This window comes from Ochotona curzoniae, unplaced genomic scaffold (assembly GCF_017591425.1).
Source record: "Ochotona curzoniae isolate NIBS_2020 unplaced genomic scaffold, NIBS_Ocur_1.0 contig_2210, whole genome shotgun sequence".
Taxonomy (NCBI): Eukaryota; Metazoa; Chordata; class Mammalia; order Lagomorpha; family Ochotonidae; genus Ochotona; species Ochotona curzoniae.
Window position 1 is genome coordinate 38,614,037 of NW_024465369.1, and position 27,749 is coordinate 38,641,785.

General features: G+C 40.1%; 2 protein-coding genes across 3 annotated transcripts; one reads left to right on the forward strand and one right to left on the reverse strand.

Annotated features, from left to right (window-relative positions):
* Window positions 1–1,032: 1,032 nt before the first annotated feature.
* PRKRA (protein activator of interferon induced protein kinase EIF2AK2) lies at window positions 1,033–18,498 on the reverse strand. 2 transcript variants are annotated; one of them, XM_040972118.1, is made up of 8 exons: window positions 18,416–18,498; window positions 17,668–17,837; window positions 15,787–15,868; window positions 13,656–13,734; window positions 12,165–12,282; window positions 10,861–10,955; window positions 4,794–4,968; window positions 1,033–1,641 (listed from the first exon to the last, which is right to left on the reverse strand). In XM_040972118.1, the coding sequence occupies exons 1-8, from the start codon at window positions 18,478–18,480 to the stop codon at window positions 1,484–1,486; spliced, it is 942 nt and encodes a 313-aa protein (XP_040828052.1). In that variant the 5' UTR covers window positions 18,481–18,498; the 3' UTR covers window positions 1,033–1,483. The 2 variants fall into 2 exon arrangements, with proteins under 2 accessions (XP_040828052.1, XP_040828053.1); XM_040972119.1 differs by lacking the exons at window positions 15,787–15,868; window positions 17,668–17,837; window positions 18,416–18,498 and adding an exon at window positions 14,594–14,676.
* Window positions 18,499–20,294: 1,796 nt separating this feature from the next.
* Window positions 20,295–25,964, forward strand: PJVK (pejvakin). The gene is made up of 6 exons (XM_040972120.1): window positions 20,295–20,537; window positions 21,522–21,717; window positions 22,697–22,838; window positions 23,879–23,996; window positions 25,362–25,460; window positions 25,595–25,964. The coding sequence occupies exons 1-6, from the start codon at window positions 20,327–20,329 to the stop codon at window positions 25,885–25,887; spliced, it is 1,059 nt and encodes a 352-aa protein (XP_040828054.1). The 5' UTR covers window positions 20,295–20,326; the 3' UTR covers window positions 25,888–25,964.
* The last annotated feature ends 1,785 nt before the right edge of the window (window positions 25,965–27,749 follow it).

A 27,749-nucleotide genomic window follows, 5' to 3' on the forward strand; every position in this document is an offset into this window, starting at 1 on the left:
AAAATCTTTAAAAAAGAAGAAATAAGGGAAGCACAAGCAAAGTAAAGAAAAAACAATTTTAAATCTGCTACATAGGTACAGGTTTTCCCTTTATTTTTTAATTTTTATATTATTTTTATTGTGAAAGGCACATTTACAGATCTTTCACCTGCTGGTTCATCCCCCAAGTGGCAGCAATGGCCAGAGCCGATCCAAAGCCAGCAGCCAGGAACTTCTTAGAGGTCTCCCACAGGGTGCAGGGTCCCAAAACTTTGGGCTGTCCTCTACTACTGTCCCAGGCAACAAGCAGGGAGCTGGGACATGAAACTGTACCCATATGAAATCCTGGCACGTGTAAGGCGAGGATTTAGTCACTGAACCACTGCACCTGGCCCTAGTTTCATTAATTTCAATCATACCAATTAGGTATGATTTTTTCCATGTTGAAAAATATTTGGCACATATGCTTCTGAATTAATAACTCAAGAGGGTCAATATTTACCTTTATTACTCAGAACTGCTTCCAATTGGTGGCTTTCCCTGAGCAGAGCACAAAGCAAGCTGATTTCCATCTAATTTACAACGCTGGCCCCGACAGATGGAAGATTTGAGGTGCTATAGGACATCTGGAAACCTAAGCAGTAAGATTACAATTGGTGTGAACTTACTGGCTAATCTTTAAAGCATTCATCGTTGTATCTGGAACATTCTTGTAACTCAATGGAATGAACTGGAAATATTTTTTTCTAACTCTGTAAATGCTTTTTCAACTGTTAATTCATCTGCCAATGTTTATGGTAAAGGGAAATGTAACAATGCATATGTTTATAGCAAATAAGGATATGACTTGTCAATTATACATATGTAACTATGTCTTTCAGAAGTAAACCAGAGATAATAATTAATATTCACATTCAAATGCCACAAGAACGGATACAAAAAATGGAGCAACTAAGTCAGCCCCTTGTTAACAAAATGGATAGCACCCCATTATAACAACAGCTCTTATTTCATGGGTCGAATTACACAGCGGACTCATCATGCTCCTCACAATTTCACATCACATTTAATAAAGACTTTGATGTAGTCCCCTGACACTCCAATTCCATAGGTCTTCCTTCAAATTTCCCTTCTATGCAAAGAAGAGCTGAAGCACCAGTAAGAAAGACTGTTAACAATATTTTTATTTCATCATTATCATCCTCATCATGATTATCATCATCAAACATGCAGTGTCTTCGTTCTATGTGCATGGCACTGTAAAATGGGCACTACACTCTGCCTTATGGTACAAAGTTATAAATACAATATACCAATACAAAGTTGAAGCCAGTAAAAAGACCGTAATAACAACTACCAGGATATAATTAAATCTGGAGTGTTGATGGAACCATGAAGAGATTTAGAAACAGCACAGAAACTCAAACATTACAATACATGTTTTACTTGGGAAGGGGTGAGGAACTTATTAAGTGCTACGGAAGGATTTCCCAAGTTGGCCCGTTCACTTTCGCTCCGCTATGATTTTTAAGTACTGCAAAGCATTGTGAGCTGCATCACTTTGTGCACTACCACAGGAGATGCCTGAGCCGTGGCAGACTGTGATGGGGCTGGTAGACAGTTCAGCCAGACATTGATAGTGTCCGTTGGCACTCAGTTCTTCTGTAATGATACATTCAAACAGGATGATTAACACCAATTATGTATAAACAACACAATATTACTATCTTGAAGCGTTCATGTACACTACTCATCATCTTTGCCATGCTCAAACAACAAAACACCTGCTAAGCTGAAGCAGGAATTCTCAACACTGCACTTGCAAATCATCTAAGGGGGCCTTAAAGAAATAGAGGTACCCAGGTCTCCCTGCAGACCATGTAATCCCAGATATAGGGTTGCGGGTGCCTGATTCCTACACTGAAAAAAGCTCTCAAGGCAGTTCTAATGTAGTCAAACATGTTTGCAAAATACTGAACTACAGCAATCTTCCTTTGCCAGAGAACTGGAAAGGTCTTTTCCACTAGGAAAATTTTCCATTTTCAGTATTTGTTCAAGGCAAGATTTCCTTCCCTTAGACCTTCATGTCTGTGCAAGGTCTAGTTTTCAAGCATAAATTACAGTGTTTTAAAAACAACATAAACTCAGGAAACACATGATCTTATCATCTGCTGAGTCACTCTAATTGAAGATGGGCTGAAATGAGTCAAAAGTAGAAACTGGTGGGACAGGATGTGATTGAGTAAATGTTGCTATGTTAGCTAGCTGATTTAATGCAAATATCCTTATACAATGGCTTACTGAATGAATGAAGAGTCTAGATTAGATCCTGTAGTGTTTTTTTTTAAGTAAAGTAAAATTCATGTACATACAAGTAGCTATTTAAAAATGAATGATTGAGGAGCATGTGTTTAGCCTAGTGCTTGGAATACCTGCTGAGATGGTCACCTCTTATGCCTGACCAAACTTCTTTCTAACGCACACCCTGGGAGGCAGCAGGTGATGGCTGAAGTAGCTGGCTCCCTACAACCCATAAGGGAAATTCAGACTGCTTCTGGCTCTGACCTTTAGCCTCAAATCAGCCCCAAACAATTCAGCAATATTTAGTATAAGCACAATGTAGCACAATTACCACCTCTATCTACTCCCCAAATATTTTCATCCATCCAAGTAGAAACTCCATAACCATTAGGCAGTTACTACCTATATCCCATCCCTCCAGCCCCTAGCAACTAACTGTTTTCTGTCTCTAAGGATTAATCTAATACATGATGTTTTATGTTTGGCTTCTTTCACTTGGGGATAATGTTTTTTCTTGCGAGGGGTCATCACACCATAGCACATATTAAAACTTCATTCATTTTTGTGACTGAATTATAAGAACATTCTAACTGCATTGTAAGAACATTCTACAATTTGTTTACTTAATTGTTGATGCACATCTGGGCTGTTTCCACCTACTGTCTCTTCTGAATAGTGCTGCTATAAACATGCATCTAGATATGTATTTGAATACCAGTTTTCTATGCTTGGGGTATTTGTCTAGGGGTAGAATTGCAAGGTCATATTGGAACCAAAAAAATTTTCCATGGTAGCAAAGCCATTTTACATTCTTGCTTGTGGTTTCTGAGGTTTCCCTTTGTCTACATCTGCTGCCCACATTTGCTGTCTCCCATTTGCTGATTCTAGCTATCCCAGAGGGTACGAAGTGGTGGTCCCCCACTGTGATTTTGATTTGTATCTCCCTAGTGACTAATGATGTTGAACATCTTTTCACATGCTTGTTGGTCATCCATATGTGTATCTTCATGAGAATATCTAGGTTCTTTTAAAGGAAATTAAAACTATTTTATTTGAAAGATGGACAGAGTCAGAAACAGGGATGTCTTACCCGTTTCACTCCACAAATGCCAGGCCAAGACCAGGAGTTAGGAACCCACCCTTGGTCTCCCATGTGGAGGGAGACAGGAATCCAACTACCTGAACCTTCACCCACCTCATGCCATGGTGCACATGAGCAGGAAGCTGGACCTGGGAGTGCAGCCAGGACTTGAATCAAGGCACTCCATTAAGGGACACAGATGTTACCAGTGGTATTTTAGCCACTGTGTCAAATGCATACCCCCTAGGGTCTTTTTGCAGCCAACTGCACAGAAACTAGCCAGAAATTAACAGACTGTGGTTTTCAGAATGTTGTTATATATTTACAAGAACTATTTAGTTCTTATAATTGGTAGAAAATGTTACAAAAGTATCACTGATTCATAACCTAAAACTCCATCTCAAGTTACCTTCTTTTCCTAAATTCTCTTTTATTGTCCTATATATACCTCTCATTTCTGTTCCACACTGAACAAACTATAGACAACAACAAATATTTGTTGAAGGAATAGCCTCTCATGAGCCACCTGTTCTATTTGCACTAAATTCCCTAATTCTGCTTCACTCTCTGATGATTGAGACATTACAATTGATTCATCATTGAATGCCAAAGCAGCAGAGAATACCAGAAGTTTGTTTAGCCTTTAAATACATCACTCTTCCAATCCTACTAGCTCTGATAAGCTAGGTCCCCATATCTCACCAAGGTTGAAATAGGGAAATCAAATCCTTCACACATCACACTGATTATATTAAATAATATAGTTAAAGTAAATATAGATACCAAGCACACACTTTTACACATAAATGCAGGCAGACACATGCGCGCGCACACACACACACACACACAAACACACAAACTAGCTTTATAAACTGAATGAAAGGAAGATCCACAATGACTTCTTTCCCATTGTCTACATTTACCTAAATGACTAATGGTTAAGGTGACGAGTGTCTTTTCCTTTGCTAAGCTGCGCGTTAGGCTAGTGTAGTATTAGGTCTATGTTCTGGACCTCTTCCCTTGCTCTGGCTCTTCTGCTAAACAGCTAGGTTACCTTGGGTAAGTTTCTCTTCCTCATTCTTTCTGTGCCTTGCTTTCTTCACTTTTAGATGAGGATTACTTTACAAAGTAAGTTAATACATATACTTTTTTGAAAACAGTGCTTGACACACAAATCTATAATCAGTAGTTGTTTTTGTTGCAGGTGTATAGATGATAACTAGTATTACTGTCCAAAAAGAAAACCATACCAAGTATATATACCAATATGGACAGGTTTCAAATAATTTTTGCACCTACAGATTTATCTTTTATCCCTACTTTTCCATAAATTTGAAGTACCCTAGTATAAATAATAACAGGATAAATTTTTGTTTCTCAAACATTTTTTAAACCAATAATTTCATAGAATAGGCCAAAGACAACTTCATACCTATATCCAAATATGTTATGGTAAAACCTTGTTCTTTGGCAATCTCACTGAGCAGCTGGATATAATCTGTATTCGGAAGACTAAGGAGGCTTCTCTTCAGTAAGTTGATCTTTTCTCCTGGAGAATTCCTCAAGGAGTGCCAGGTACATCCTAAAGAATGCCCTACCATATTTGTCTGAAAAACAAAAATGAATATTTAGACTCTTACCCAAGATGCAATTCCAACACCAGCAGCAGTATAATTAGAAGTACTTAAAAAACATTCACATGTAATATCTATAGATAGCATTTTGTTAACTTTCCATCCAATTTAAACCAGACAACAAGTGCACACATTTAGCAAATACCATGTTTTAAGGAAGAAGCACTTGCAGTAACATACTGTAAGGGCTTATAGTTTTAAGTAGTTTAAGGTTTCTCAAATGTTTCTGATGATCACATTAATAGATAATCTGAAAACAACACACATAAATCTGTAAATGAATTAAACTGTTTAATGAACAACTAACAAGGTAAGATGAGAGAAACAATTTTTGTACCTATGACTTTTTGTGTTAAATATCGATCACTATGACTGCTGTAAAATAAAAACATACAACTGAGTAAAATCAAAGAAAACTGAAGAAATGTGCAAGCTGATTAGACAATGTAATTCAAATGAATGGAAGAGTATCAAAAATATATCATGTTTATATCCCAGAACCCAAATGAGTCTGTGGTTTTTCCTCCTCTTTTTTTAAAGTCCCTATATCTTTCCCTTTTCATCTGTTCTTAAAATTCTTATATTTCCTTTTTAGATTCTGGTTTTCAAAATGCTTTCATAAGCCATTAATAAAAATAACTACCACCTGAGGTAAATAGGCTAACTCCTGTCTTACTTTAATGAGTATGACAGAGGTGAAGGGATTTTCTAAATAAAGGTCATGAGGATGTCCATGTAAAGATTTTTTGTTAAATTTACTAAATCAACATCGACCTTATAACCTTGGAAAAATCTATTTTTAAATAATTGTAGTTCCTTCACATGGCTCAAAAATATACAATAAGTATGTAACTAAGAGTAAAATCTCCCTTTCTCCTGCTCCTTTCCAGAATTCTCTTGTACTTCGAGGTACCTGCTGTTAAGCTTTTCTTCGGTGTAAACGTTTTATGCACGTGCAAGCACACACACACACACACCTTTTCAAACAAAATGACAGTTTACACTTACATCCAGCCCCCTTTCCTTGTATCAGTGCTCATGCACAGCACTATACTTGTGTTATTAGTCTCCAACTATGAGTTTTGGTTGCTTCTGGCTTCTTTCTTTGACTAACAATGCTTCAATAAATACTTGTGGCTCTATAGACTATTTCTCTGTAGAATATCAAGGTGAACTGCTGAGCTTATAAACAAGTATAGTTTTGATAAACATAAACTGATTCCTGAACCAGTTTGTACTCCCACCAATTGTCTTGGAGGGTGATAATGTTCTTCAGATTCCCCAATGGCAGATGCCATCAAATTTCTATTTTTGCCAATGTATCAAGGAAAAAAAAGAATCGATTTTTCCTTTTACTTTTCCCTTTATATTCATTTATACTTTCTTTTAAAGAGATACTTTACTTGAAAGGCCATGTTACAGGAAGACAGGGAGACCTAGGTTGATCTGTCATCTGCTGCTTCACTTGTAAATGGCTGCAGCAGCCAGACATGGCCAGGCAGACATCAGGGGTCAGGGAACTCCATCTGGATCTTCCATGTGGATGGCAAGGGCCCCAAGACTTGAGTCACCTCTGCTACTTTCCCAGGCATATTAGCCGGTTCACTGGGTCTGAAGTGGAGCAGACTGGATTCAAACCAGCACTTCTATGTGGATGTTAACATTGCAGGTTGTGGCTTAATCCGGAGTCACAACACAGCCCTGGAGAGTTTTTATTTATTGATGTGGAAGATCTTTTCATAATATGGCACTGAAAACATTCTCTTTATAGTCATGGGTTGAAAAGAATTTCTTCTTTTTTTTGTTCTGAATTTTGTTTATAAATATTTGTCCTATGTAAGTTTTATATAGTCAAATTTGGAAGCCTTACTTTAAACTTCCATATTTTAGGTTAGGATTAGAAAGGCATTCCATGGGGGTCAGTACAGTGGCATACTGGGTAAAGCTGCCAAAAACAGTACAGGCATCCCATGTGGGTGCCGGTTCAGGTCCTGGCTGTTCCACTTCCAAATTCAGTTTCCTACTAGTGTCCCTGAGAAAGCAGTGGAAGATGGCTCAAGTCCTTGGGCTCCTACACCTATGTGGGACACCCAGAGGAAGCCCCTAGCACCTGGCTTCAGATTCCAGCCATTGTGGCCATTTGAGGAGTGAACCAATTGATGGAAGATTTTCTCTAACTCCACCTCTCAAATAAATAAATACATCTCAAAAAAAGGCCTTCCTTATGCAGACCTAAATCCAGTGTTTTCTAATCCCTGCATAATTTTAATTTACATTCAATTTTTTTTATCCATCTGAAACTAATTTTGGTATAAGGCAACAACTTAAACACATGCTACACACACACACACACACACACAGAGCCACATACATCTCCCCGTCTTCCCATATTCTGTGAAGTGGCTACATTGTCTCCACATTTTTATTAAATGATCACTCACTCACTCACTGACCTAAGTTCCCTACACTATTTCCTATATGGGTAGCAGCCTCACTTGGAGCCTCTTTTCTTTCCTCTGTTCATTCCTGTCCAATTCATCTCTCTCTCTTTTTTTTTTAAAGATGTATTTATTTTTATTACAAAGTCAGATATACAGAGAGGAGGAGAGACAGAGAGGAAGATCTTCCATCCAATGATTCACTCCCCAAGTGAGCGCAATGGCCAGTGCTATGCTGATCTGGAGCCAGGAGCCAGAAGCCAGGAACCTCCTCCAGGTCTCCCATACTGGTGCAGGGTCCCAAAGCTTTGGGCCGTCCTCTGTGGCTTTCCCAGGCCACAAGCAGGGAACTGGATGGAAAGTGGGGCCGCCAGAATTAAAACCAGTGCCCATATGGGATCCTGGGGCGTTTAAGGTGAGAACTTTAGCCGCTAGGCCACGCCACTGGGCCCCAAGTCATCTCTTTTAATCAGCAGTTTTATAGCATATTTTATTTTCTGGAATAAACAGAATAATAGGTTCCCCATTCCCCCATACTTTTCCTTTTTTAGTTTTCTTGGCAAATTTTCAGGGCTATTCTTCCAGATAAACTAGATATGGAATAAGTATATCAATTAGGGCGCAACATAAACTCTGGTGTATTTACATTTTTATATAAAAGAGGGCTCAAAAAGTTCATTAGAATACTCCATTATCTTTTAATTCTAACTTCCTATAAACTTGTTGAATACTTCTGGTATTTACAATATTGAATACGGAAGAATAAAGAGTTAGATTTACACTTACTCAATTTCTGTCCTAGCCCTGAGCAGTTTTAAAATTTTTCCTCACATGGTTCTTGCACATTTCTTTTAAAGTTTATTCTCAAACATGTCTTTTCTCCTACTGAAAGTGGATCTTCTATATTCCGGCTCTTGTTCTTTATACTCTTTTCAGCACAGATTTTCTGTTGTTATGTACAATGATCAAGCTTGGTAAGTTTTGCTAACTAAAGCAGGATATAGATACAAAAGCAGTAGCGCCCAGCCCTGCCTGCCTCTCACCATTAATTCCGTTTCCAGAAGCAGTAATTCTTAGCTTTCAATTTTTTAATTATCCTGGTTGTTACCTCCAAGCAAAATATCAAAACTACTGATTGTGTATTTAGTTGTATCAGAGGTTACCTTGTTGAATTCTTTTGTTTTATTCCTAGTACTTTTCTCTGTGTGTTTTGAAATAAACAGGGCTATAATAAAAACATCTATAGTAAATAATCATGATCCCCTCCTCTTTATTTCCAACTTCTTATTGCTTTATCTGGCTTAATTTACTAGTTGGTTCTTCTAGAACAAGGTTAAATAAAACTGGCATTAGTGAGCATTTTTGCCTTATTTCTGATATTAACGTGAATGGATATAATACATTTAAAATGATTATGATTTTTTAAACTTTTATAAACAATGGTTTTTGAGTTTATTATATCTTTTTTGCCAAATATTGAACAGACTGTGTTTCTTCTTTGACTCCTTAATGTGTTAAAGTAGAGTAAAAATTTTACTACTCTTGAACTATCTTGTATTTGTAAAATACACCTTTCTTGTCTTGGACACAATTCTTTTAATGTTCCACTGAGTATTTCATACAGGTATTTCCCATAAGGGACACTGATCGATAACTGATTTGGATTTGCTATCACCAGGTTTGGGGTTTATATTATGTTGGTGTTAGAGAATAATTTTATCAGCTTTCCTTCCTATGTACTGCTTAGAGTTTAAGTAGCATGAGGAAGCATTTCCTCCTTTAGTAGACAGATTCCACATGTAACCTCCCTGTGCTTTGTGATTTTTGGTGTGATCTCTGATCCAAATTTAAAAAGTAATCCAATATCTTACATTTTTCCATCAAAATAGCAAAAACCCCATAGTTATGGTGCTCGTATGTATAGTTTCTAATTTTTTTTTATTTGTTATTAACATTGTATTATGTGATACAGTTTTATAAACACTGGGGATTTCCCCCACCCCCCCAAACCCCTCCTCCCATAGTGGATTGCTCCACCTTGCTGCATAACTGCGGAGCAGCACTCATTTTACAGTGAGCTCAGTGAGGGTGCTGCTACAGTTGTATCTTCCAATTTCTCACCTAATGTACTTCCTACAGATAATGCCCCTGAATACATATGAGAGTACTGCAAGAGGCTTGTGGGAAAATGGAATTCAAAAGTAAGTTTATCTGGGTGCAAAAAACCATTTTGGGATCCATAAACATAGTTTGCATTTCCTACTAACTTTCTGTAGTACTCTGGTAACTATCCTGATGATCAGAATCCCAACATCTCCATCACGTGCATAACCTAATCTCCTAACCTATCTAGTTGTATTCTCTACTTGCATGCACGAGGGACATTTCAAATGACATGCCCTCTGTTTGGCTCATGAGCTGTCCCCCTCAGGTCATCTTCTCTTCCCATCACTATGGGGATGTCCCATCTGCTCAGTGGCCAACTGAAAATACTTGTTTCTTCCCTTTTCCTTACTTCTGACACCCAACCCACTATCAAGACCTTCACTTTAGTTATCTAAAGGCTTAAATCAACCCATTTCTATTTCCTCTGTTGCAATCTTGGGGTAGGTCATCATTTCTCATCTGCTTTTTGTATCAGCACTCTGGAAGTCTGCCTGACCCTCCTTACATGCATATCAGATCCTGAATCCTTCATAATAAAATATTTTAATGGCTGTGTAATACACTCAGAATTCCATCTTTTAATGACTACGTACTAACCTCAGAACTTCCTAAACACAGAAGACTGCAAGATACAGTGCCCATTACTTCCTGCTTCACTGTGGGACTCTCCTTGAGTGCCGTGCTTTACACACAAACTTCGTGGGGTTCCTACACTGCATATGATGCTTCCCTGAAGAGACTTAGCATCTGCTTCCTTCTCTCGGTCCATTCTTGCCCTACAGTTTTCCACTTAGACCTTCCTTCTTCCTGCACACCTTCCTCAAATGCCCTGCCTTGGCTGGACATGTTTTATGCACCCCTTTCACCAGTCCGAGGGACCAGTCTAGCTTTCCTCGCTCTCATTCGCTGAGATGTACTTATGGGCACAGGTTGTTAATCCACTGTATCTCACAGCTTCACCCACAGTATCAGCTCACTAAGTGTCAGCTGAGTGGATAAATGCATGAACGAAGGGATGGCAATGGGCTGTGACGTTAAAGACACAAATATGATACTACTATCCTATCCTCTTGAGAGCTCATTTGTAATACTTCTTACCTGGTCAGCCCTGTGACCCTGGCTCACATTCAGGAAGCAGCTAAAATTGGGGCAGAGTACAACTGAACAATAATTTTTTTAATTCAATAAATTAAAAAAACATGGTTCCCTACAGCAAGATGCTTAATCACATTAACATTATAGCTGTCTGACAGTTACTCACTAAAGAAATGTGGTTCTCTGGAGAAATATTACTAAATTTGGCAAGAAATTTCTCAGCAGCATTTCTCTTGGCTTGCTTTTTTGATGCCCCCTTTCCTAAATAAAGAAAAAGAAATAGTAGATTTAGAAAAGACATTATTGTCCAAGGAGGGTGATCAAATGTAGAAAAAATACTGTGTTTCATCAGAGAATAACCACATGGTTTTTAAAGAATTTTTTTATTATTATTTTTTACTGACCTGACATCTTTGTTGTACTTCATACTGTTATGAATTCTACAGTTCTCAAGGTTTTTCTTTAACAATGAGATAAACTGTAATTTGGGTTTTTCTTTAATACTTATATCTTCCTATGGGTAGATTTAATGAACCATATTTCATTTAATTCTGACCACTTATTCAGATTTATAAATGATATTTATAAAATATATTTGAATTACAAGCCTGCTTTTCAATATCTATTTCCTGCTATGATCTGTAACAGACAATCTGGTGAGACTTCTTTCTTATTATGAATAAGAAGGGTACAGATCTAAAGATGCTCAAGTTGCAATATATCACAGGCCTCTACTCCCATACTTCTGGCTTTGATACTTACAAACTGTGGCCCAGGGAAGGTCAGTGATTTGCTTAATCAAGGACTGCACAAGGAGTGGAAGCCTGAGAGTCCTGCCTCTGACCTATGGTTTCGACACTGGGCTACAGCAACTTGCAAGGGCAAGCAGCTGTCACTTAACTGAAACTGGTATCTAGCTAAGATTCCATCTTAAGTCACTTTGAAAATGATACAAACATGCCATAGAAATTCTCCACTAACATAGAAATTCTCACTAGTGCTTTTTTTAAAGTGACTGCTTGTTTTTTGTTTTTTTCAGTTTGTCCTCTACAACAAAAAAGTTGCTATATCTAAAAGATCATTTCTACTTTATTTTTATTTCACTGTAATTTTTTTGTCATTTGTCCTGTTATAAATCTCATCTCCAAATATAATCCTACTCTTGTCTTTCCATTTTCTAGAATTCATGTTATACTCCAAAAGACTTACTGTATCTTTTTCTCCAAGATGTATTTATAAGTTGCTGCTTAGTAAATAAAGATAAAAGCCCAGAGTCAATTATTTATTTGCTTTACATTAACTCTGATCTTTTAAACATCAAATTAAGAAGCATCAAGTGTTCCTATGCTAAATAGAGGTATATCAATTCCCCCTAAAGAAATACTTGAAAAGATAAATATAACACAAATGTCAACAGTTACTTATCATCTGAAAATCTTGCATATGTTTTTCATTGTAAGAAGTAAGTACCAGTTTCCATAAATGATTCCAGTCTGCAAATTGTGGTGTATTCTCTCTTATGGGCAGGTCCTCCCTCCTGGGAAAGGGTGTATTCAGGAAGTCTCCAACCATGATGAATTGCCAATTCCTATAAAATCAAGAGAAGAGCTTTAATTGTAATTTTAACTGTGCAATGACACAATCACATAACTTGCATTATTGATTTTGATCTCCATTTCTATATTTGAAAAAAATAACATGCTGCAATTGAAAAATTAAGATCCTACATTTTGCATAGATACAGCTGTATTTTTTTTTAATTTTATTTTTTACAAATAGATTCACTTACAGACTGAAAGGCAGAATTACAGAAAGGAAGAGATGAAGAGAGGCAGACACAGAGTGGGAGGGAGTCTTCCATCCACTGGTTCACTGTGCAGATGACTACAATGGCTGGAGCTAAGCCAGTCTGAAGCCAGGAGACAGGAGATTCATCCAGGTCTCCCACTTGGGTACAGGGGCCCAAGTACTTGGATCATCTTCCATTACTTTCCCAGGCCCAGAAACAGGGTGCTGAACTGAAAGTGGAGCATCAGGTCCTTTAACTGGCACCCACAAGGCAAGCTGGCACCACATGCAGAATCTTTACATGCTATGCCTCAGTGCCCACTCCATGTATTTTATATCACAATATCAAGACTGAAGCAGTTCTGTGCTATGAACAGCACTCTTTCCTTAAACCATAGTGAGCTAGTTAATAGAGGTCACCAGAAAAACAGGCTTCTATGCTCTTTGAAAACATCAGAGGAAACACCTCCACGTCTCAATGCCACCATTCCCAACACCTCTCCCCTCCTAGCCATAGTCTTCCAAACTTTCTAGCTGCTGCTTTCATCAACAGCAGATAATTTGTAGAGAGGGTAAACAAATTTGGACCAAGCTGCAGACAGAAGGTGAAAAACACTATAGAAAAACTCAACAGAGGAAAAAAAATAAAAAGTAAAGTACTGGCTGGATACTGGAGGGCAGGAGTGCTTCAACAGACTACAAGGATAATCTGCATTGTCTGCAGAAAAACAAAGCTGACTTTAATTTGGTGGGGGGGGGGGAGTATAAGATAGACAAATAAGAAAATTGCTTTCCTTTTCTGAATTACATAAACCATTTGGACTCTTAAGTCTTCCATCTTAGGAGAAGTAGAAAACCGTTTATCATAAGAATGACAAGAAATACTTTTAATGCATGAAATCCTCTCTACCCATCTGCACTGAGGTCCTACTAATATTAAATGAGAAGCCCACAAGCCACAGGATGAGGGCATTATATATGGAAGAAAATCCAAAACAAAAATCGGAAAATTAATTTCATGCTAGCTTTGAAATATCTATCTTAACTTGGAAAACAATATTTTGCCACCTTAGTTTAAATAGCAATTTGCCTTACACTGTGATACTATCAACTCATTAGCTTATCAATCTATTAGCAATTAAAATGCTAAGATAGCTAACCTGAATGACTTACCTGTAATGAGCCGATAGGATTGAGCTGGTTCTTTGGTTGCTTGGAAGGGTCAGGCATTAAAGGATCAGGAACTGCAAAGCTGAATGTTTTTAAAATGTTATAAAACAAAGCAAGCTTCCACAAATGTCTAAACAAACAAGTCTGTTCCACTTAACCTTCTAAGCCTTTGCTCTTGCCACTCCTTTTGCATGGAATGCCCTTCATTCCAACTTCTACAGGAATCTGATTTCTCCGACATATAAAATATCTCAAGTGCCACTTGCTCAGCCTATCCTTTTTCCCTAATGGACCATAATTTTTCCTTTCTTTGGGTCATAATTATAATATTTAATTTGGTTCTTGCTTAAGGACACTGTTTTATCACGAATTGTACACTCATACAAGTCTATGCAATTTTTCTATTCCCCGTTTCACTCCTCTGCTCAGAATGCAAACCCCTCTTCCCTACTTATGTAAGCTTCTCAATGTCCCGTAGTTAATAGCTGCTCAAAATCTGTATGTAAAGTGTACTGTGATTACAAGTACAAACAAAAGAAAACTAACAATTAGCTAGGGAATTTAGCCTGGCAATGTGATTAGTTCAGTTCATAATTGGTTTTGCATCCAGGTAACAAAGAGATTTATATGTATCTTGCATAAAACATGACCTGCATGGTCTGACTTCAGCACAGGGGTATTATTGTCAGGGGAAAAGAAAGCAATGTCTTTTAGGTAGTCTGAAATCACTAGTTACTTGGGAGACTAGTTCCTGATGTGGAATAAGCTGCATTCCAAGATTACTAACATTTAGCCAGCTGAAGAGTAACTCCTTCCATGACAAATGAGGTTTATTTAGCTAGGGCCATGTCCTCAAGTTTCTTTTCCCATTGCCAGGATTTCAAGCCTCTGTCAGAACTTCAAGCTTTACACAGGCTGATGAGAGAGGAGTATTCACTTACAATGCTGCATGCCGAAGCTACCCAAATAATTGTGATGGAGAAGTGAGAAAGTCTCTGTATAAAATCAGGCCACTGTTGGCCTGACAACAGCTTAGTAATTCCCATTTTATCTGTCAAGAAGCACAAATATATAGTAAAGTTTGTTAGCCTTTTTTATTTGCTGACAAAGTGAAGTGTCCCTATGCAGAAAGGACACTCTGTACTCTCATTGCTACCAACGTACTCAACACTTGGGGTAACCTTTTGACTGAACAGAAATAGCACGGCTATTACCAGCAGGTGGAGAACCCAACACCAGCCATCCTATTTAGTATGTCTTGAAAGCCGGCATATATCAAATAAAATGCATCACCCAAGAGAATCAAGCATCCCCTAGGGAGACTGAAGGGTTGTGTTGGGCAGGTGCTTATCTGAAATGCTGCCATGTTAGTGGTTAGTACTAAACTACCCAGAGGTTCGGAATGATTTACAAACTCAGAGGAATACTACATAAGAACCTAAGTGCATCCCTGATTCAAAGTCTGTCCCATTCAAGAAGTCCCCAGGGCTCTGTTGTCAGCTCTGAGCAGATCCTACCAGATGGTACTGAGAATACCTGAATGTAAGTGAGGGGAAGAATCTGAAGGCATGCTACACTCCATACTGTGCCCAGGGGAAACCAGAACATGTCATGATACCCAAGGTGCTTCAGAGTCAATACTCTTACCCAAAGCACTTAAAAGTGGTAACATGTTTAATTTGGAAAGACACATCAAGAATTAATATCCAATTGCCATTCTCTTATATCTGGTATACATTCTGTCACAAAAGAAAATGTGTGTCTCCTCTCTTTCCCCATTGGAATTCCGGAAAGAGTATTTTTAGCTGAACTTTTCCCACCTTATGCCTTCTTTTCTTCAGAGCAGAAGTAATGAAATCCTAACACCTAACATAGAATATTGATATCTGTGAGAGAACATACTAATGTCATACTTCTTCAGGAAAAAGAGGCCAGGCCTAGTTCGTGAGAATCTTATTGAATATTTATTTTCTAATTTAATTGGATAAAGTTATCTTAGCCAATGACCAGTTTCCCCAGGGAAACAGAATTTTGGAGCTCAGACACTAACTTCCTTTGTGAGCATCTTCAATTTTTTTATCTTACCTCTGCCATGGTATTTTGGAGCTGCATAATACAAAGAAATTTAGCTCACCAAATACTTGCATTGGCTTTCAAAATGTTTATGGCGGCTTCTGCAGCTCTATGCTTCGCCAGCTTCTTACTTGTACCTTCACCTGAAGTAAGGTGGAAAGAAAGAAAGAAACAAACAAAAACAACCACAAAAAACCTCTTTACTTCTTGTAAAAACATGTGGCTTACATAGACACCATAAAAGAAAAGTCACTACATACATAAATATACACACATACACTACACACACAGGCAATTATATATATATATATATATATATATTCTACATAGTTATATATGGTAATAAGATATTTACCATATGAAATAAATTTTGGGTATTAAAAACCAAAAAAAGTTCTGTGAATTTAATTTCTGCATCCCTGTATAAAACCCTGATCATTTCTATATTACATGTTTACCACACAAAATCGCAATTAATTATACAATGTCATAACTTTCAAGAAGTGCAATTTAGTAATCTACTCTTCCCTATTCCTGGAGGGGAAATTCTGGCAACAAGGTAATATTAAAATGCACACTATTTAATTTTGACATCTTGTCTCCTATTCCAGGTGAAGCGGTCATGACCACATGCTGGGAACACACAGAGCTCTGTGACAGAAGGTGACAGCTTCCATCATGTGTCTTCCATATAGTCTGTATCTCTTATTTTGGTAGAAAAGAGTTTCCTCATGATAGAACTAGAATCTAAATTTCACTAAGAAATCATACTTGGTTTGGTAAACTCCATCTTTTTTCCTTTTGACTTCAAACCATCATGGAATGAGTTTCAAATGTGACCCTCAAGTGTCAGAGGGTCATTCAGACATTAACACAGGCGTTAGGGACATGGAGGAGACCCTGCCCTCAAGAACTGCCAGACTAGTGTGGGATTTGTTGCTACACAGCTGAAATGTGGAGGTTTATGTGTTAAAACAAGCTGAAGTGTCTACTGCAGGAAAGCACACAAAAGCAGTTAAAAAAGAAACGGGTTGGTCAGTGTGTGCTTTCCAAATTTGAATGTGCACAGGAACTGCGTAGGAACCTCATTAACACGGAATCTGACCCCTTGCAACTGGGGGGGCCTGAGGTCCAAGAAATGCTCAGGTTAACTTCACCTTAAGAAGCAAGGTTCTAAATCATGCCAGAAAACCTCTATCCAGAGGGTGACAGGGCAACCCTGGATGGAGGGGACAAATGTGACCGCTTAGAATGCTCTGGTGGTTGTGTGGGAAAGGACCGGGGCAGAAGAGGACAGAGCCTCCACAAGGCTGTTGGTCCCTGTAATCCCAGGAGGAGCGGGGAGCAAAGGGAGGAGCAGCAGATTCCACAGCTGGCCCAGGAGCAGAGGGAGGGGAAGGGGTCAGGACCAGCTGAGATTTACAAACACCTCTCCAAAGATGGTTACTCAGGGGGAGCCACTGCAGGGGAAAGAGGGAACACTGCACGGTGCCTTTTGATCTTCCCTATGTGGAATCAGGGGCAGCACAGTGGATGACAAGCTGCTGGAGAGCGGAGCTCCGCCAATTCTGGAGTCCTGCTCCCTGGCATCTCTCTATAATCAAAGTAAGAAACATGACAGTACCCATGGATCCAACTGGGCCTTCAGGAACCTACTCTGCTTCTTCCTAATCCTTGTAAGAACCACAGGAGGATTCCAGGTGGATGCCAGGGGGAACTGTTTACTTTCTGGGCTGTCTTGCTGGGGTCAGGGAACAGTGCGCCAAGAGAATCAGACCAACAGGGAAAGTTGGAATGGCCCAGGACTCAAGGTGTCAGTTTCAGTGTCTGCTCCTCACAGCTGTTTCTGGCAGAAGCCGCATCTTTCCAAGACGAAAAGCAACAGCCAGTGTGGACCGCTAACCCGCCTGGTCATCCATCGCAGTGAACTGTGCATACAGACCTGTGCAGGTGATGTCACCAACGGTTACTCTGAAGGTGAAAGTGGGCACGCGTATTTGCACATCGGATCGTTCGCATTCGTACACTGGGATGTTCTTGGTCTTCATGCCATATTCGTGCAACACCTGAATGGGCGTTTTCCCAGGCTTAGCTGTTATCATCTTTCCCAAACTGCAAAAAAATCAGACAGTCAGAGGTAGGTGTGCCTCGCTGGTCAAAGGGGGGAGGGTGGCACCGACGAGGCCGGGACGCACCTGTACTGCAGCCCGCTGAGTCAGTCACTGCCAAGGTCTGTGACAGATCTGGGGACAGGCAGGCTGGCAGGAGGGATGCCCAGGCAGGAGGGCGGGAGGGCAGAAGGGATGCCCAGAGAGCGGGGCAGGCAGGAGGGATGGCCAGGCAGGAGGGAGGGCGGGCGGGCAGGATGCCCAGGCAGCGGGCGATATGCCCAGGCAGCGGGGCGGGATGCCCAGGCGGGCGGGCGGGCAGGATGCCCAGGCAGCGGGGCGGGCCCGGCGCCGCATTCTCTCAGGACCAAGCCCCGCGCGCCGCGGCCACCCCAGGAGGGGCGGGTCCCGCCGCCGGCGCCGCAGGGGGACGGGCCCACGAAGGGGCTTCTCCCTGCAGGCCGCGAGAGGCCCCGCTCCGCGGCTCGAGCCGGGGACGCCTCCCCCGGGGGTCGGGCTGCAGTGGCTTCGCTCCCCCGCCGCAGGCCCAAGGGCCTGGCTGGCTTCCCGGGCACTGCTGACCTGAATGTTCCGCTGTCCTCGCGCTCCAGCGGCGGCGCCTCGGCGCGATGCCTGCTTTGGGACATGGCGAGCAGGGAAGGCAGAGCGGTACGGCGCGGAGAGGCGTCCTCGCTGCCCGGGTGGGCTGGCTCCGAGACGAGCGCTGCAGCCGCAGCCGCCGCCACCGCCTCTCCCGACTGTCCGGCTCGCGTCCCTCGTGCGAAGGGGGCGGGGCCTCTGGCGGCCACGCCCCCGGCTCGCCAGTCGCCTCAGCGCTTCCCGGCGCCAAAGGGCCGCTTCCCGGGACTCTTGGGAAGACTCGGGGAGCAGGCCCGCCTCCTCTTCCGGCTGCTGCCAGCTCCCCTTCCCGCCGGCGGCAGCGCGGCCTACGGCTCCTGGGGGTACCGGCGCCGAACCCCTCAGCGCAGGGAAGGCTTGTTCGGGCTGGGGTTACGGTCTGAAGGGATGGGCCGGTTGAAGGAAGATTTGACAGTTCCAATGTAGAAAAGCCAGGCCCTGGAGGGAGTAAGGGACCTTCGGTACTTCTGCCCCGGAGGCTGCGAGCCGGGCCCTTCCGCCGCCAGGCGCGCCCCCTTTGTCTGCGGGCTGGTGGACGGAGGCCTGTCCGAGGACCCGAGGCCCACCCAGAGCTGTTTGTCCTCCCCGGAGTGGACGAGAGTAATGGCGTTTGCGTGGGGCAGCCAGCTGGCTTGGCCGACAGTGACTGTACGGGTCTCTCAAGGGATTTGTTCGCAGCCTGCGTGCAGGCCTGCTTGTGCCTACTTTGTAGATAAGGGTGTTTAGCTGGGCATTGTTTGGTCTGAGGGAGATTAGGAAAAGTAAGTGATAATGCAATTTTTAAAAATTGCAAATACATAAGTCCTTGGATACTCGAAAAAAAGATGGAAAGAATTCCAGGATTTAATGAAACTCTTATTTAGAAGGCTAAGCCTATAAGGTGTTTTTTTGTTTGTTTTTTGTATCATGCACCCCCTCCCGTATGTCCATTGATGACTGTCCAACAGTCATATTTTAATAGTGTAAGGTTCACAGAGCTATTGTCTGCATAACATCACTGTCCATTCAACCTTTCAACACAACCATTTGCTTCTGCAATTTATTGGTGTCCACAAAAACAAAAGCTCCCTAAAAGCAACCCACAACCCTACATGGCTTTCTTGAAAAGCTGCATAACTGAGATATTGATGATAAAATGGAACACAGCAGGACTCCCTCCTGTTCAGGCATTTTAGTCCCTGTGCCTGGCTTCAGTTTAAGTCGTCGTGTATGTATGTGATCATTGTTTCTTATTTATTCGTGCTTATTGAGGCTTTAATTTAGTGTTGTATGAAGATGCACATTGAATTGTTTCCTTAAAGTCTGACAATTTATTAACACTTGGGTTGTTCAACATGCAGAGAAGGAATGAAATGAAATACCCAGTGACCTGTTTAACCCTAAGGACGGCAGGCCACACTTCTCTGTTGCCGAGCTCCACGTGGTAGACTTAGGAAGGAATTTCCTTTGGACAAGGTCCACTATGGTTTGAATCCAGGACTAATGTTCGTGCCTGCGTTGCAATTGACATTGCTACTGGCAAGTCACTATCAACCGTGTTTCTCACCAAGGACGTTGGTGGTCTTTTTAACTTACTGTGTTTTTCCATGTGTATGTTAATGCTGTAGACAGCCAGAGCAAATTAGACCTTTTTTTCAGTGTATCGCTTTACACTGTTGATCTATAATTCATTACCTGAGCACATAAGGGGAGGCAGTGTGGTGAATTGTGTACTGGTAAACTACTTGGTGAAACCATGCTTTATTCTTTCCAAGTGTTTAAGATCAAGCCAGATTTAGTTCTGTGGCCTGATACTCTCCTTTGAAAATGGGTTTGTTATCCAGGGTCTGCAGTTGATGATGTTTTGACTTTAATATGTTTGCGGCTGCCACCAAGAGCTTCGTCAAGCAAGTTGGAGATGGAGGGAGATTAGTGCCGGTTCCCAGCCTCAGTGAAGCCGACAAGTACCAACCTTTAAGTCTGGTGGTGAAAAAGAAGAGATGTTTTCTGCTCCCTAGGTATAAATTTACTTCAACACCATTTACGCTGAAAGATATTCTCCTAGGGGACAGAGAAATTTCAGCGGGTAAGTGTAAGCGTTTGAGAGTGGTGACTCATTTAGCTGTATCATTAATAACTTACACATAGGTCACTTATCCTAGCTGCATTAGTAACGCTTGCACGTTGTCATTGATCAAAGAAACTTATTATGATCATCTCGATAAGATGAACAATCCTTAATGTTTATGTGGTATTATCGCATCTCTTATTGGTCAAATGGTTTTCAGGTGTGACAATGTGAAGTTAACTAAGTCAACATAGAGTAGGACATAATTATTTCTTCTAAAAATGAGATACTTTGTGGTCAAATGAAATAAAAAGTTTGCTTTTATTTGTCAATGACCACTTTGTCATTATAATTGGTAAACATGTATAGTAAAGCTAGATTATAAAATTCTGACAACTTATTGCTTAGAATGCTTGTTTTTCTTTCAACTGCACAGTGGACCTTGATTTTAAGGAGTTATGTTGACTGATCAAAAAATTCAGGTTCATTTTAAGTATTCTATTTGTTTCTTTTTGCTGTAAAATTGATTAAATGGCTGGTTTTGAGATTTATTTTACTTCTTTGAAAGGCAGAGTTAGAGAGGAAGAGACAGAGAAGAGAGGTCTTCCACCCACTGTTTCACTCCCCAAATGGCTGCAACATGCTTAGGGAGGCCAGGCTGAAGCCAGCATTTAAAATTGTCCTCCTGGTCTTCCAGAGGATACATATGAGCTATTCTTCCTGCTTTCCTAGACACATTAACAGGGAGCTGTCTCAGAAGTGAGTAGCCTGGACATGAATCCACACCTACACGGGATATCAGTGCTGCAGTTGGTGGCAGTCCACTAAGCCACAGCTAGTCCCAAACTGCAACTGTTAATCCAGATTTGAAATATTGTCTTTGTCATTAGCATGTGGATAATTGAGTCTTCAATTATAAATGAACATGTTGGCTGTTTATATAGGTATTCTACATAAGATGGATTTGAGACATTTAAAAATACTATATTCCTTCTTGTAAAGGTATTTCATCTTACCAATTATTGAATTATGAAGATGAGTCAGATCTTTCCCTGTACGGAAGGCGAGGTAACCACATGGTGAATGACGTTGGGATTAATGTTGCTGGGTCAGATTCCATTGCTGTGAAAGCTTCTTTTGGTGTAGTAACCAAGCATGAAGTAGAGGTATCAACATTACTCAAGGAAATTACTACACGGTCAGTATAATAATCCCCAGACACATCAGTGCTTATTAAATGTTTAAATATGTAATTATGAAGACTGCTTTAAATGCTTGGGTTGTCTCAGTGTTGGAGCCTGTTTGGAAAATAAACTATCTTGAAAAAAGTTCGGGTTTTGTTTTACTAGTATAATTTATTTGTTTGACTTGTTTGAAATGCTACAAATTAGCAATATATCCAAATTTTGGAAAATAATGGATATCCACAGTCATTTGAGTTAAACAAAATTTTGAACTTTTCCACGTAATCCTTTTGGCTCTGCACTCATTTGCTAAAATATCATATTGATATAAAGCAGGAATACTAAGATCTGCTCTGACAGACTTTCAACAGGCAGACAAAAGCGTTTTCTATGCTGTTCTGAATAGGATTTGGCTCACAAACTCATGGGGATTGTTAAATCCCAAAGTGATCAAAGGTATTAGCACTAAGAGGCCAAAGATTTAATGCAGTCCTCACTTCTGGGAGGTAGACCTAATGCGAAGGCCTTAGGTGCCTGGAGGCAAACCCTGGAATGTTCTGAGAGGGTTGAGCTGTGCCACTTAGTACCTCCTGGCTTGCCACGTGATTGTTCCTTTACACATACTCTCACTACTATTGCCATCCTCCGACCTCCCTATTAACTGAACCAGGGAGTCTCACCAAGTCTTGCAGTATGAACCTCCCAAACTGTGAGGCATGCAAACTTATTTTCTTCATAAAATGCTTCTCTCAGGTATTTTGGCTATAGTGACAAATAGCTACTGTAATTTATAATCATGTTCTAAGGAAACAGAAAGCAATGTAAGATTATTAAAGTCCCTTTGGGAGTATTTTCTGATTTGGGTCAGACCTCTGTTGATTTGTTTTAGTTAACTTGGCCCGTGAGTAAATCACATAGCGGCAAAAAATAAGACTAGATTTAAAGTAATTCGATGTTAAGCAGTCTTTTGGTAATATATCTTCTTTATTTTAGAAAAATTAACTTTGACCACAGTTTGATCCGTCAGTCAAGGAGCAACAGAAAGGCGGTGTTGTGTGTGGTTATGGAAAGCATTCGAACGACAAGACAGTGCTCTCTCTCTGTACATGCTGGGATTCGAGGCGAAGCGATGAGGGTGAGCCCCGTTCGGCCAGCTCTACCTACCAGCTAGAAAGTTGCCGTGGGAAATTTTTCAGAGTGTTCAGATTCTCATGAAACTTGTGCATGTTATCAGATGTTGAGATGAAAGAGTTGCAGTTGCAAAGGATTTTGCTGTTAGGGCTTTATTTCAGAATATTAAGAAAAATCCAAGAAGACTGGATTCTAAGCGTATGTAATATAGTGCAAACAAAACGCTAATCCTTGTGAAATAATGTGCACACATTATTTTTGTTTGAAAAGCAAAACTGAAATACTTAAGTTGAATTCTTTGACTTAATTTTAGGTGATAAAGAACTACTTTGAATTTTTAAAAATCAAACTGCTTCTTCTGCAGGAAAATAGAATTTCTAAGTTAATATTATCAATGGCAAACATGCTTTATTCAATGTTAAATATCTGTTTAATTTTCTTATCAGCCATGATTTAATTTATCGTTCAGCGGCGTCCAATGATGGTATGATTGGATTAAAACCAATTAGGGAGCGCAATCATCTCACTTCTTTGCAAGTAAAAATTATTTTTGGTGCCTATATTCAGCTGCCCACAAAACTGATTAACATTGGATCTTTGTGAAGCTCAAGTGAAATATTTATTTGATTAGGAAAATAGGTTGATGTTTGCTTTGGAAAGCTGCTGAAAATTCTGAGAGTTTTGGAATAGTGAACACTTCAGGATAAACATGCCAACTCTGGCATTTAAATAAAGTTGCTTTCTGAAATTTGCAGTTGAATAGTTGAATGAAAAAGCTTCCATTTCAGAGTGCATTGTTGCTAGGATAGTGCTTGCCAGGGGTTCAAGAACTAAAGCAAGTGAAAATGTGAAGAAGTATTTTGTAATGTAAATCATGAGTCTACAGTGGACTTCTTGGAGCTCTAAACAGTTTCATCAAAGAGAGGTGTCTGGTTGTTGGTTGCTAATATTTTGGCTGGGTATGTAGATATTTTGTTAATCCAAAAAGTTATTCTTCCATATTATTGTCCATAATGATGTTATCTTATTTACTATGTAATGTAGTTTCACTTTATGGATGAACAGAATCCCAAGGGAAGGGAAAAGGCTATTGTTTTTCCAGCACACACAACGATAGCTTTCAGTGTTTCTGAACTCTTCGTTTACCTGGATGGTGCCTTTGGTGAGTGAATGATATTCCTGAAAAACAAATATAGTTTTAAAGATAATTTAATGGTAAACTCTTTCTCTCTCTTCTTATATGTGTGTCTAATAGTTATAAAAATGATGTGCTCAGCATTGTCAATCTTATGTTGCATGAAGTAGCTGGGAAAGTCCCTCTCTTCCCTTCTTGCCCAGTATTTCTTATCTACTCCTTGGGGAAGGTATATAGTCCCCACCAACCACTGAGAATTGTGGATGAGAGCCAGCATACAATCCACTGAAAAAGCCTTTCTTGAATTTCATGGGGAGATAATCAGTGACCTGCTAATTAGTAGTCTTTGAGGACTAGTAGATAAAATCAAGCCTAAAGTGTCAGGGCACCTAAATTAGAGAAAAGAATACTTTTCTTGCTTCACTTTTGCTTGTCATAAACTCAGCATACCTGCATGATTTCCCAAAAATGAGGACAGGTGCTTTCTCTAAAATCCTCATCTAATGTATCTTAATTCTGGTCACTTTAATTTTCTACATGTCAAAGGTCTTTGGTCAGCTGTCAGAAGGCTGGGCAAGGGATTCCCAACTGTGATCATTTATCAACATATTTTGTCATGTTTTTGTTTCTGCAATTTTGTGAGAGAGAAAAAATAGGGAGTCTAGAAATAAAACTATTAGGCAAGTAAATTCTGTATGGAAAATTGAAGGTAGAGGTATTTATAGTCACATTGACTTAGGAATGTAAACTCTTATGACTGATACATTTTTCAAAACGGAAAGTGTACATACACTTTAGCTCTACAATTCTTCAAATGTACTCACACTCATGTGAAATGATGTGAGTACAAGGATACTCAATTCATAATAACAAAATGCTGGAAATATTCTTAAGGAAACTTGCTAAATAAGGGTATATCATGCAATAGAGTATAAAGTCATTGAGAGTGAGATAGCTCTATGGAATGATTTTTTACATATTTTTTACATAATAGGTAGCTATTTTGGTCTAAAAAACTATATACATACATAGATCCCACATTTTTCTTTATGTTTATAAAATGCACGGAATGTTTCTAGATGTCTAGAGGAGATGCTTAACAAGGCCTCCAGGTGTATTGGAAGAGTGTGACTGAGTTGCTTCTGGTCTTTTGGTTAAGATCAAATGCAGACTGTGCCTGGGTGATGGGGTGAACACTTATCACTATATACTTTTTTGTAGTTTGAATTTTATACCATGTATATGTTACTTTGTCAAAACATATGTAAAAATTAGCTTTAAAAAATTGCCATCATGACATATGCTAAAATTCACCACCACCATAGAAGACCTAATGAGAAGAATTTTTCATGTTATAATCTAGTTTTCTTCTTCTTTTTTTTTTTTTCGTAGACCTTTGTGTCACTTCAGTGTCAAAAGGAGGATTTGAGCGGGAAGAAACAGCTACGTTTGCAGTGCTGTACAGACTTAGAAACATACTGTTTGAAAGAAGTATGTGTAGGAGTATTTAGATGTCTTTTTTTTTCTTCTTGGCCTGGCCCATGAGGGCTTTCTGTTCCCCTGTTTATAAGTACAGTTTGGGTAATATACATTTTGACTTCTAACATGTGATTTTGTCTTTTTAGATAGAAGAGTGATGGACGCCATCTCTCGTTCACAGCTTTATTTGGATGACCTTTTTTCCGACTACTATGACAAACCTCTCAGCATGACTGATATTTCACTCAAGGAAGGAACTCATATCCGAGTTAACTTGCTTAATCACAACATTCCTAAGGGGCCTTGCATACTCTGCGGAATGGGGAACTTAAAAAGGGAGACGGTTTATGGGTGCTTTCAGTGTTCTGTGGATGGGCAGAAGTATGTGAGACTTCATGCAGTTCCTTGTTTTGATATTTGGCACAAAAGAATGAAATAAAACGAATAATGCCTTGCTCGTGTTTAAAGTGCAGTTTTGCCACAAGTCTTTCCTATATTACCTAGGTTTATTTTGATGAATCAAAAATGAACGTGTGTGGGCCTCACTTCCCCCCATCTGTGAAGTGGAGATGAGGACAATAGTGTCTGCCTCTTCTGAGGTGTGGATATTGGTTTGGGTGTCTCCCGAAGGCCCATGTGTTAAAACTTTGGTAAATGGCTGATGAAGTAAGACTGCAATCGTACACCATTTTTGTTGTCTAGAGGTGGCCTCATGGGAAAGCAGTTCCATAAGCTGGGGTTGCAGTGGGGAGCCCCCGGGATGGACCTGTGGGGGTTTTGTAAGGAGAGACCAACCTGATAGCAATGATGAGTGTCTTCCTTTCTCTCTGCTTCCCGGCTTGCTGCATGATTGCCCTGCAGCTTCCCTGCCATAGCCATGGAAAACCTCACAGCTGAGTCAGTGTGGCCTGCCTGATTTTGGACTGGGAGCCTTCCAAACTGTGAGCCAAAAGAAAAACCTCTCCTTTCTTCCTCAATAGCTTGTTTTAGTACTTCAGAAAGTTTTAAATATCAAAATTCCAATATAATTGTTTCTGCATGAATTTGTCACTTACCTTAAAATCATTTGTTGGATTTAGTGTACTGTTTTTTTTTTTTTTTAAAGATTTATTTATTTATTGGAAAGTCAGATATACAGAGAGGAGGAGAAACAGAGAAGACGATCTTCCGTCCGATGATTCACTCCCCAAGTGACTGCAATGGCCGGTGCTGCGCCAATCCGAAGCCGAGATCCAGGAACTTCTGCCGGGTATCCTGCATGGGTGCAGGGTCCCAAGGCTCTGGGCCGTCCTCGACTGCTTTCCCAGGTCACAAGCAGGGAGCTGGATGGGAAGTGGAGCTGCCGGGATTAGAACCGGCGCCCATATGGGATCCTGGGGCGTTCAAGGTGAGGACTTTAGCCGCTGGGCCACGCCGCCGGGCCCAGTGTATTGTTTTTTAGATAACATTTTACAGAGTGAATATTTTTTCTAAATATGTTTAATTAAAATGGATTTTATTTTTAATAAGTTTTTAATTTAACATTTGAGGCTAAGAAAAGCACACAAGTGGCAACACTATGTAGTTTTAGCTATTACCCTTGGTTTGATAAATGAGAAAAATGAGTTAATAATTTAACATCATTCTACATGTTTAATTGCGGTATCAAGTTAAAAGCACATTGTGCTCTGCGTATTAACTCCCTTTCCAAGTTAACGGGGTGACTGATACTGGGCTGCCGTTTTGTGATGTATATTTACTGTTTCGTCAGCCTAAAACTCACTACTATCATTCGAAAGTGAAGGCAGATAGGATATGTCTCTTTCCCTCTTTGAAAATGTTTAAAACATCTAATGTATTTTGTTCTGAAATATAACTTTCATCTATTTTGTCAGAAATATGAATTTTTCATCACAGATTGTGGCATGTGTTTGGCACAGCAGTTAAGCCGCATGAGATGTTCACATCCCATATCAGAATGCCAGAGTTCAAGTTCCCAGCTTTGCTAGTCCTTCCAGCTCCCTGCTCATGTATACCCAGGGAAGTAAAAGGTTGGAGACCCAGAGCCAATCCCTGGTGCCTCAGCTCCAGGAGCAGGCATTTGGGAAATAAACCAGTGGATGAGAGTCTCTTTGTCTCTGGCTTCTATATAATTTTTTTTTTAAAGAAACCTGGATTTTTCATCACAGCCTGGCTACCATCTATGGACTGAATTGTGGATAGAAGATCTCTCTGTAGCTATGAGTTTCAAATTAGAAAAAAATAAATCTCTTTAAAAAGTTATTGCTTGGGATCCTGTGGCTTAGCTGGTTAAGCTATTAC

Excerpts from the sequence above, each read along its gene's own strand:
- PRKRA (XM_040972118.1), bottom strand. The coding sequence starts at position 18,480 with ATGTCCCAAAGCAGGCATCGCGCCGAGGCGCCGCCGCTGGAGCGCGAG. Across the intron at positions 17,838-18,415 it reads GAGGACAGCGGAACATTCAG|TTTGGGAAAGATGATAACAG; the intron begins GTCAGCAGTGCC and ends ATTTTTTTGCAG. Across the intron at positions 1,642-4,793 it reads CATAACATATTTGGATATAG|AAGAACTGAGTGCCAACGGA; the intron begins GTATGAAGTTGT and ends GTATCATTACAG.
- PJVK (XM_040972120.1), top strand. The coding sequence starts at position 20,327 with ATGTTTGCGGCTGCCACCAAGAGCTTCGTCAAGCAAGTTGGAGATGGA. Across the intron at positions 21,718-22,696 it reads CTCAAGGAAATTACTACACG|AAAAATTAACTTTGACCACA; the intron begins GTCAGTATAATA and ends TCTTTATTTTAG. Across the intron at positions 23,997-25,361 it reads TTACCTGGATGGTGCCTTTG|ACCTTTGTGTCACTTCAGTG; the intron begins GTGAGTGAATGA and ends TTTTTTTCGTAG.